This window comes from Hippocampus comes, unplaced genomic scaffold (assembly GCF_001891065.2).
Source record: "Hippocampus comes isolate QL1 unplaced genomic scaffold, H_comes_QL1_v1.1 scaffold8, whole genome shotgun sequence".
NCBI classification, from domain to species: Eukaryota; Metazoa; Chordata; class Actinopteri; order Syngnathiformes; family Syngnathidae; genus Hippocampus; species Hippocampus comes.
In genome coordinates, this window is record NW_017806153.1 from 860,075 (window position 1) to 870,679 (window position 10,605).

The window sequence follows — 10,605 nt, forward strand, 5'->3', positions numbered from 1 at the left end:
CTGTCTCTCCGTGCACTCGGAGGACTACTCATGCACATGGCTCGCAACGGGAGAAACAAAAGGACCCCTGCGTTGCGTTCACGTCACCAACGGCCGGATCATTCGCGACACCTACGCCGCGTCATTTGGGAATGGAGAGCCGTTCACGTCACGCCACCGAGCGGGAGGTGTCTCGAACGTTTGCGCGGCAAACAGTCTTGATTTCTACAAGCGCTTGAAACCGCGTGAATAGATTTAAGGTGACATGAATAACTCTTGATACATTATAGCAGCTCGCTAGTGAGGGTGCGCCGATCGCTACGTCACTTTAAGAGGCTCGCCTTAAATAATAGGTGCTTGTAGGAGAAAAATGGGATCGAATGTACGTCCTTCATGAACGTCTTATATACATCCATTCATTAACCCTCTCATGCACCAATAATGATAACCTGATAAGCTGTCCACTGTCGTAAACGCCGTCCTTGAAAGGAGTCCAGCTGATGCGCCCTAGACTGGTCACCGTAAATACATATTATATACATATTGTATATAAGTACGTAACAAGTTGTGTGCATTCCGTGAGATTCCGATTCAATATGTTGCGGTCAATTTTCAGATTTGGCTTTATTACTCCCCAAATATACAAACATGCATGCAAATGTATTTTTTTGCTGAAATGGAACTGTTGAAAACGGTAACAAATAACTAGTGTTCAAAGTACATTGTCATATCACCGACCACGTTCCGTGAACACTCGGTAAGCGACTGCTGAAGTGACACACTCAACAAGTATTCGCGTTGGCTGTGACTCAAGTGGCACATTTCAATAGATGCAAATGGTGCACAAAAACAAGTGATCGACTGAATTGTGACGGAATTAATGGGCATGATGAGAACCAGACCCTCGTAAAAGTGCTCCGTGGTCTCGCGTGCGTGTTGACAAGGCACATGCTTTTTTTGTTTTTGTTTTGATGGAGGAAGGAGGGGGGACTGGGCTGGGCTGAGGCGTGCGTGCATGCGCGCGCGAGAGAGACTCTTCTTACCTTCCATCCAGCCGAGCTGTTGCTGTCTCCTTTGTCCTTAAAGTAGGGGATGGACCTGACCATCCAGTCGTAGATCTGGGACAGGGTCAGCCTCTTGTCCGGTGCGCTCTCGATGGCTTTGGTGATGAGGTCGGCGTAGGACAGGTTCCCCCAGGCGTTGCGGCGAGACGAAGCCTTCCTGGGGGTTTGCTGCACGGTCAGGCCGCCCGCGGCCAGCGCTCCCGAGGCGGCGGGGGGAGAGTGCGCCGAGAGCGGCGAGCCGCCGCTCTCCTGGCCGGGCGAGGAGAGCGCGCCGTCGGCCAGCGGGCTGCCGCTGCTCTGGTCGTCAGTCCCCGCGCCGGAGACGCCGCCGACGATGGCCGCATGCTGGTGGTGGGCGCCCTCCTCGTCGTCGTCCTCCTCCTCCGGGATGATGTCGTGGGCGTCCGGCTTGGCGGCGCTCGAGTCCGGCCGTGGCAGGGGCCAGGTGCAGGAGCGCGGCCGCTGCTGGGGCTCGAAGTCCGGGTCGATGGCCACGGCGTCGGAAAGCGCGGCCTCGGCCATCATGTCCGCCTTTACTTTTCGACTTTACGAGAGACGACACGGAGAGCTGTCAAAGTCGCGTCCCATCAATGCGCGCTCCCGTTCTTTGTTGCTATTCCACTGAAGGCTCGCGCGCGCTTCAAACTGTCTTGGAAAAAAAAAAATCCAAAAAATGCCCGTGGAGGGACACGAATGAACGACGTATCGTCACTCTGACTACCAAAAGCACTCAAGTCCCAAACCCGAGACGAAATGAATTACCGCGAGTGTCTTGAGAAAGCAAGACTTTAAAACATCTCAGAAAGTCGCGCGCACGCCATCGCCTTCTCTTTCCTCCCAAGACTGCCACCTCACTCCGGTTTACTACACTACTGTATCTCGATGTGCTCTCTACAACACATGCACACGCGCATATTACGCAGACAGCCACCAGCGTGCTCGGCAATCCAGGTCCAGCCCCCCTGGTGGATCCTGTTCCTGCACGGCTGCGCCTTTTAAAGAGACAATGCAAGAGCAGGACACGTCTAAACATGTCAGTGGAGATCGACAGTAACTATCGAGTCAAAGTTTGCATCCACATCGGGATTAAATGTATTGCAACTACCAGGAACCAGTTGTTGACTGCGCCATTGACAACAACTATTTTAGTTGAAGTGGTTTGGTTTTTCAATGAAACACTTTCAATCTAATTGAGTACTTGATAATAAATTGTTCTTTTTTTTTTAGAGGGGGGGATATAAAAGTAAGATAAAACCGGTATGAATTTTGTGTGTGCTAGAATAAAGACATTAGCATGATAACAACTTACTGTAAATCAATAACAAAGACATTAAATAAAACAACATACTAAAACAACTCATGTTGAGTCGAAAGCCAGAGGAAAAAAAAGGTATTTAAAGGGTGTTTTAACAAAAGACAGTGCGGTAGGGGACAGATGCTATTCATTAGCCCTTCCACAGTATGTTTAATTTTACTGTCAAACTAAACATCAAACAAGAGGTAATAATAGCACCTAGTATTGCAAACAACCGCATGCCTTCGCCTTTCAGTTTGCTAGCTTTATGCTATTTAGCATCTATGCTAATGTGCTCAAACCCTTTCAACAATGGATTGAACACAAACAGCGCAGCAACACAAGTGACAGACAAGCACTCACGGTCTTATTCTTTATCCTCTGCAAAGAACAGGTGATATTAATGCTGCGCTGATGAGCTAAGAGGATTTGCGATGTGTAAATGATCAACATATCCATCTGGAGGGGATATGAAATCAATATTCTTTCAAGTAAGTCTACTGCTCGTTAGCACTCTAACATATAACTTTATTCTATTTAACCCCAAGTGTATCTTTAACCACCTGTCCATTACTCTGTGCAGGAGCACTGAGACTCCACCCACTTCCCACCCCTGCCTACCTCCCTTCCAGCTCTGTCTACCTGGCCCAAGGATGACATCATCTCCATGAGTAGCCAGTGTGAGAGAGAGTGAAGGAGGGTTGTCTCTCGTCCTCCTCCTCCTCCTTTTTCTTCTCACTCTTGACGTGATGAAAACAAGCGGTCTTCTTTGTCTCTCCGCCATGCACAGTGCGTCTCCACCTGTGCCGGAATGCGCGTTCACGAGGGAGAGACCATGACCAGGTGCCTACCTTGACGACCAAAAGAAGATTGCTCAATCTTTATTGTCGTAAATGACGTAAAAATTGTACATTTATGTCAAGAATGTTTTCAAGTGATGCCTGATTTATTGTGATCTACAAGGCAAAACATTAGGAACACCTAGACCATAGCGTGAGATCCATTTAAGAGCTGGATCTAAATGCATGCTTTGTCAAAGGCAGTCATTTTGTGCAGTTTGGTTAGAATTTAGGTTGTGGGCAAACGACAGAATTTGAGCTGGGCCGCCATGCAAACATTAAAAAAAAACTTGCTATAAAATGGCCACAAATGCTCAATTATTGTAATAAACCAGAAAAATGAACATTTAAAAGGGGTGAATGCAAATGCAATGGACTTCAGTCCCTGCACCGTGCTGCTTGCGGCGACTTTGAAGATGACTGGATACTATGGATTATTAATAAGCGCATTTCTAGGCTGCCACATGCTGAATGGAAATTCACAGGCAGTTGGGAGCGAGCTGGATTACAGCAGACACACACATTGTCTGACGCTTTTTTTTTTTTTTTCATCTCACACCAAAGAGAACACCTGATGCAGCACTTTGACTCCTGCAGAGAACTCTAGGCCATGTACTCAAACGTACTGGCCACATCCAGTCCTTGCATATAGTGGATTTACAGTTAAGCTAAAGGTCAAACGAAATCATATGTCATCTATGCATAATTGTATGACATTATCTTTTAGGTTTTGATTGTGCTTTTCCAACCTGTGTATCAAACCTGAGATGAACCTCCCCCCTGAGATGACCCCTCCACCCCAGGCCACGTTGATGAACACAAGTAAGCACATAAGCATACCGGCTTGTCATGATCCAACTTGACATCTAGCACAACATGACCCCCCTACACTAAGGTGAAATGGAAGTGGGTTAATCCATGGTACTCATGTTTATGTCTGACTTGCCACCCAACACATTTTATCACAATGAACTTTTTTTTTTTTTCTGGGGGTGATGCCAGCTCTAATGCATTGGTCAACATCCCTTTGCAGTTGTTTGTGTGTTGTGATTGTTTGGTCACTTACCCCGTAGAACGCATCTAAAAGGAGCAGAATTCTCTTTGTTGTGCTTTGGCGAAGGCAGAAGGCTGGTCCAACCTGGAATGGTGCATGAAGATGACCTCATCTTTGAAGAGGGAGAAACTCATCCCTTGTAGCAAATGCTTGCCTTCTGCTGCCACCTATAGGGAGAAAAGGGGGGAGAAAACGATGCTTCCCCCCCCCAGTGACATAGCTACTGTTTATTTGTATGGGATTTTTTTTTCGTAGTTTGGCAGTGGTAGTTATTTCCTTGTCTGGGCTGGCAGTGTAATGCACAGTAAGCGAATGGGGATTTCATTTACGAGACAAACAACTGCTTAAAACGAAACAGTGGATTATTTTCCAATTTTGTCCACGAGAGGGCAGCAGATAACTACTCTGCACATGGCCGCCTCCTTTTCCGCTGAGGAGTTTACTGATCTTTCTGGTTCTGTAAATTCTGGAATTATTTACTGAAACTAAAGGAAGGGTAAACCTAAAAAATCAACACATTGGTAATGTGTGGGGGAAAAGCGACCATTCTGTTGTGTGAGGTGTGTTGAGGGTTTTTTTTCTCCCCCCAGTTTGGATGCTCTGAGGTAACAGGCTGCCCTCTACTGGTCGGTCTTGGTACTACGACAGACACTTTGTGATTGTATTCGAGATTATGATGTGTGGTGTGCTGCATTGGTCACGTGGGTGGTCGCTAACGTTTTAAAAAGCAGTTAAGATGTTAAAAATCAGTAGGTTTATATTTATTTATTTTTTTATATGCAACATACAGATCAGGTAGCCACGAACGAAAATTATGTGTCGAGGTGTTTTTTGCTGCGATCTCCCTCCACCCAGTAAGTGTCTGTCTGCATCTGCGCGAGCCTGGAAACAGTCCGATGAAAGGCAAAGATCTCCTCCTCAGCCGTGAAAAGAGTGAGACGCTCTGCCACCTCCTGAACACAGGTAACACACAGACCGAGATGCTCTGAATACAGCAATGGACAGAAAAAAAATAGGAGAGCGGCTTGTAAACACATTCGGCAGCTTTCTTGCTCCTGAAAGTGTCCAAGTGGACTTTAGCGATCGCACCTCCTTCAGTCCTAAGTCATCCAAGAGCTGTTGGTCGCGCTCATCATCTCCTCCAGTATGGGTGAAGAGCTGCTCTAATGGAGCTGCAGCCTGTAGCACCACTCTCACCTATCAAACACAGACTCGGATTTATTCATTAATTAATGTCCCCCCTTCCGCCTGACCGGCAAACATGGAAAATAAAAACACAAAACTTGGCTGTGCCCAATGTATTGTCCGTCCTTATTCTTCTTCTGTGTGGTCTATTGGCAAAAAAGCTTTATTAGCGCCACCAAGTGGTAATGTCCCTCCACGGCAAGGAAACCAATGTGAACTGATGGCCACTGGACGTTGTGAACTTTGTGGACGGCATCAAGACGTGGGCGTCTGAAGCGCACTCATTTCTCTAATTTTCGGCTTGTATCTCGAGACAAAAATCCCACGTTTCATTACTTTTCAACATTTCAGGGTGGGGACAAGAGCTGATTTTCATGCCATTGAGCATTTTTTGGAGCCTCGCTTGATCAGTCAGAATACCTTCTTGTCATAGAAGTTGTCGACGAGGGTGGTGAAGCGCCTGACTTGGTCCTTCATGCGCAATGTCAGCATGGGAACGTGGCGGATGAACACCGTGTCAAAGAGCCGCGCCATCTCCAGATAGTCGCTGGCTCCAAGAGACTGAAAAAAAATAAACAACACACATGATGCCTGGTAGGATTTGTGCCCAAGTCGGACGCGCAAACCTGAAGGACGAACATTTAGAATGAATCCAACGTGCTTATCTGACCCAATGCAAAAAAAAAGGGACTTTATTGTTGTATCTTTATAATGTGCTTTGCAATTCAAGACGACCGCTCAAAAGAAAGGCTGCAAGACATCCATCGAGAGTGAATGACAGATACACAACGCGCAGAAAACCCAGCCTAACTATTCACCGGAACATCAATAGAATTGCTTTTTGACATTGAGCAGAAAATTGGCCGGCGACAGTGAAGGGAGGGGGGGGGGGGGAAAAGGCTGGCACAAGACCACCGAAGGAAAACGAAAGCACACACGGCATTAAGCAGGTTTGCTCTATGTGAGCAGTTGAGACGAGGAGTGAGAGGATTTTTGTCAATAAGGGGACCTCGGTGCGTTTTGTCTGCCAGTTGAAGAGGAAGATTTGCCATGTTCCATTTACTTTGTGCTGTCAAGCTATTTCATAGAAGCAAAAGTGCATAAAAAAACCCCACATTTTATTGTTGCCTCTGTTCAAATGGAAGCAAACTAAACATGGAATCACAAAAGGAGAATCACACTTTGTGGATTTAAAACAGCTCAACATCTCATTCGAATGTGAACGCGAAATAACCTTTGTCCGGGTGCTTGAACACTTTCGACACTTTACCGAAAACAAAAGGTGCGGCAACTCAAATAGACTTACAATACCAGTGGACCTCCGCTATTTGCGTTGGATAGAGTGTGCGAAAAGTGGAAAATTTGCGAATAACGGACGCCCATTCACCGCTGTTTCCATGAAAAACAACAAAATAGAGCATTTTAAAAGGAGGAATATATAAAGCTTTTGTATCTTTCTAATATTAAACCTAACTACACCCATGTAAACTATGTACAGTGTATATACATATATATTTTAGGCAAATGACATCACTTACTCTGCCACACAGCTCGTGAAAAGTACAGTCTGCGACAGAGCCACAGGTCTTCTCCAGCATCACTTCCCTGCCCAGCACGGTGAGCACCTTCGGACCGGTAACTATGGAAACACACCTCACCATGTCAGCTATTTCTTTACTAGTTCATTTCTGATTGTGATATTGAGCTCGTGGTGGCTCCGATGTGTTATCTGAAGCAGACCTTAAATTCTTGGAAAAAAAAAATGACATTGCAATCAACATGTTTCAAAAAAAAAAAAAAGGTATGAAATTTGAGTTTTTGTGATCCCAGGCCCCAGAAAAGGATCCCAGAAATGCGGACATCCCATGAACGTGAACATTTTTAAAAATGACTAATAACTGAGTTGAAATGTCAATGTCAAAAGCTAAGTAAAATTAAAACTTACTGTGTTGCTTTAATTTTTTTAAACAATGAAATCAAAGCCTCCTTACAGCTATTTTGGGTAAAAGCCAGCTCGTCAAACATCGCATCCAACACAACGTCTGTGCCAGGCTCTCCTGTCCTGCACACACAAACACACACACAAACACACACACACACACACACACGGGAATGGATGAGCTAATGCAATATGAAATTAATAATGCTCAAGTGGCAACATCAAACATAAGCAGCGAGGAGCGCGGTGGAACAGGAGGCTGCTTAGCTTTTTACTCTGAGTACAAAAAAAAAAATGGATGTTCGACACTAAACAAGCATTAGCCAGTGAATGCACATCCAAATGAGGCGTGTGCATGTGCGCGCGCGTGTGTCTGTGTGTGTGTGCCCATTATTAAACGGTGAGTGATGCACTCTATTTACATATAGTGAAAAGAGGAGAGCGCTTGAGAGCGTGTGTGTTCATAACAGAGAAAATTAGCTTTTAATGCTCAGCCATTTTGTCACATTCTATTGACGCCACTTTGGCTCTCGGGTTGAGAGAGACTTCATCATCCTCAATTCTTCCTCATTTGTTGTCACTTTCTGCTCGATGCACTGTGCCTATAAAAAGTCTACACCCCCTTGTTTGAATGACATTTTCAAACGAGAGTAAGATTCGTCATTTCAAAAATGTTTTCCACCTGGAATGTCATGTACAGACTGTTAGTGTTTTTTTTTTTAAAGGGGAACTAAAAACAAACAACAGAGATGACATGGTTGCACAAGTGTGCACACCCTATAACTGTCACATGAAAAAAAATATCTTATAATGGGAATCAATGCAGACCAGTCACCACTCAGTGTCTCTGATTAACCGCAAATAAAGTTCAGCAGTTCTCGTGAGTGAAAATATAAAATAATTGGTCAGGGATTCAATTCAAATGTCTAGGCTGCATTCAGAAAAGTTTGGAAATAATTGATCTTGGTCTCATTTTTTTTAATATCACAAAAAAATCTTGTGGAGGGCAAAAATAGGAATGCATAGAAAAAGTAATTATTACAATAAGGGTTGCTTGGGTCTTACAGGAAGTAGCGTTTTCCTGCTCCAGTCTCCTGCAGCCTCCTGTAGTCCACACCAGAGTCGAGGCAGATAGTATGGCAGGACTCCTGTGTGGGGGGAACAAAAAAAAAAAAGCACTTTGTATTATGAATTTATTGGAGGTGTATGTTTTGACTGGTGAGTCGCTTGCTTATGAAAATATGTGGCCATGGATGTAAACATAACTGAATAACCAGCATCCTTATGTGACCGTATTGAGCAGAACATTGCAACTTTGCAGCTGAAATGCACACATTGTCCAGACCAGAGTCCAAAATGCATCCCTGTCACTTTTCTTGTATCTCCAGATGATAAATCTCCAACTCTTACCCTTTTCTTTGCTTATTTGTGGGAAAAAAAAGTGTGTCGTCTCCCTCAACACGGCACGAATGGACAACAAGCAAAGAAGGAATGGATTCTGCAGCAGCAACAACAACAGAACAGAACGCGTCTGCCGTCTTCTTCCCGCTGCTATTCAAAGCGCCCAACCTGTAATGCGCAGTTCAAACTTTCCCATGCGCTTGTTACGATGTCAACAGGATTCATGTCAGGGAGGACAGCGCAAACTGTAATCATCATTTCCGCTATTCTTCCCCCTAGAAAAGACAAGAATCACGCATCAGTCCCATCACTGCCATCAGGGCGGACCGGCGGAGCATTCAAAAGACGGCATTATGAAATCAGCGGATTTCTGCCACTGGCCTCCTTAAAGCCGCGGGATAATGAGCAATCATCATAAAGCAAGAGGACGGAAATACTCCATTCTTCTCCCGCTGTCAACTTTTTGATCAGCGCATCCGCGTCGGAGCCCATTGGCAGAATCGGGCTTAATAACAACCTGACAGAGTCGCCCCCCGCCCCGGCGCCCCTGCTCGCACAAAAGGGACGTGTCATTTCATCAACCTGCCGTGACCCCCGCCAGTGGCTAAACAGCGCCTGGAAAATAAGGGGAAAGGTAGGAAGACGTCACAATCACAAGCCACGTTATTAGAATGAGCGCTATTGTCTTCAGGGTCCCTTTATGAACAAGCGGCAGAGACGCACAAATAACAGCGAGGGAAGAACGAGGGACTGGAAACACAATCAGCGGTGATGATTCCATAGGTTATTTATAATCAGATGAGGCCGAGGCCAAGCGGGTCATTACTTGATTAGCCATCTCGAGGGCTTTGAAACATCCTCCAAGATACGTTCAATCCGCCTACACGTCGCCGTCTCCTCGCCGGCATGATTCGACTTGCTTTTGGAAAGCGGCCACACCGCCCGGTTGACCATAAACAACAGCACTGGCTAATTTTAATCAAGTTGTCGGAAGAAGTTAAGTGGGGACCAGATCAAATTCATCCACAAACGTGGCAGGCACGGCGTCGTTTTTTTTTCACAGATCACTAATCGGGGCGCCTTTTGGTAGGAAGTCCCTCAAAAACAAGGGGAGGATTAATGGGTGGCATAAATTTGTTGTCTTCAAAGAAATACTTTAACACCTAAATTACAAACTCCCGTATTTTCCGCACTATAAGCTGCTTCGGAGCATAAGGCGCACCTTCAAAGAATGGCCTATTTTAAAACTGTTTTCATATAGAGGGCGTACCACATTATAGGGCGCTTAGAATAGAAGCTACAATAGTGGCTGCGCTTGTGTTATGCATCCACTAGATGGAGCTATGCTAAAGTCTCTACAATGCAATACACTACAGCTTTATTGAAATGGCCACAAAACGTTTAAAAAACGACGTCCAAGAAATGAGAACATTGATCCATACAGAAGGCACATCGGATTATAAGGCGCACTGTCAGCTTTTGAGAAAATCGAATGCTTTTAGGTGCGCTGTACAGTACGGAAAATACGGTAGTTTAGGACACACAAAATAAGTATTTTTCTCCTTGAACAAATTCAACAAAATTGTGTGTTTTGTCGCCCTTCGAGGCATTCTGAAGGCCCAAAGCCAAATTATGGAATCCACACGAGCGCAAATGAATGTCGCAGCGTTGAAGGGAACTGACAGACGGGGGACAATCAATCCCGACTGAAAGAAAGTCATCCAAACACATGTAGCTCCTCTCATGTCATTGTCCCAACTGTCCACCGCTCGCTCCGGGCAGGCGTTTACAATTTTTTTTTTTTTTTTCTCTCAGAGTGGCTTTTTATTTTGGGTGACTACACCCCCCCC

At 45.3% G+C, this 10,605-nt stretch overlaps 2 protein-coding genes and 1 long non-coding RNA gene across 5 annotated transcripts in view; 1 reads left to right on the top strand and 2 right to left on the bottom strand.

Moving 5' to 3' along the window:
• The window catches only part of LOC109530965 (forkhead box protein O3-like), a 52,864-nt gene extending 50,432 nt beyond the window's left edge, over window positions 1-2,432 (bottom strand). The window contains exon 1 of the mRNA XM_019894936.1: window positions 1,207-2,432. Coding sequence (XP_019750495.1) covers window positions 1,207-1,568 — 362 coding nt within the window. The 5' untranslated portion in view covers window positions 1,569-2,432. The remainder of the gene's footprint in view (window positions 1-1,206) is intronic.
• Window positions 2,433-4,969: 2,537 nt separating this feature from the next.
• Window positions 4,970-10,605, bottom strand: part of afg1lb (AFG1 like ATPase b) — a 23,051-nt gene continuing 17,415 nt past the window's right edge. For all 3 annotated transcript variants that reach the window (XM_019894938.1, XM_019894937.1, XM_019894939.1), the window contains 6 exons: window positions 8,420-8,502; window positions 7,407-7,477; window positions 6,954-7,054; window positions 5,836-5,976; window positions 5,320-5,427; window positions 4,970-5,183 (listed from right to left, as the gene is read on the bottom strand). In XM_019894938.1, the coding sequence (XP_019750497.1) occupies window positions 5,043-5,183; window positions 5,320-5,427; window positions 5,836-5,976; window positions 6,954-7,054; window positions 7,407-7,477; window positions 8,420-8,502 (645 nt within the window). In that variant the 3' untranslated portion in view covers window positions 4,970-5,042. The remainder of the gene's footprint in view (window positions 5,184-5,319; window positions 5,428-5,835; window positions 5,977-6,953; window positions 7,055-7,406; window positions 7,478-8,419; window positions 8,503-10,605) is intronic.
• Window positions 8,514-10,605, top strand: part of LOC109530971 (uncharacterized) — a 6,141-nt gene continuing 4,049 nt past the window's right edge. Inside the window, exons 1-2 of the long non-coding RNA XR_002171096.1 lie at window positions 8,514-8,925; window positions 9,035-9,389. This is a non-coding gene — a long non-coding RNA (uncharacterized LOC109530971). The remainder of the gene's footprint in view (window positions 8,926-9,034; window positions 9,390-10,605) is intronic.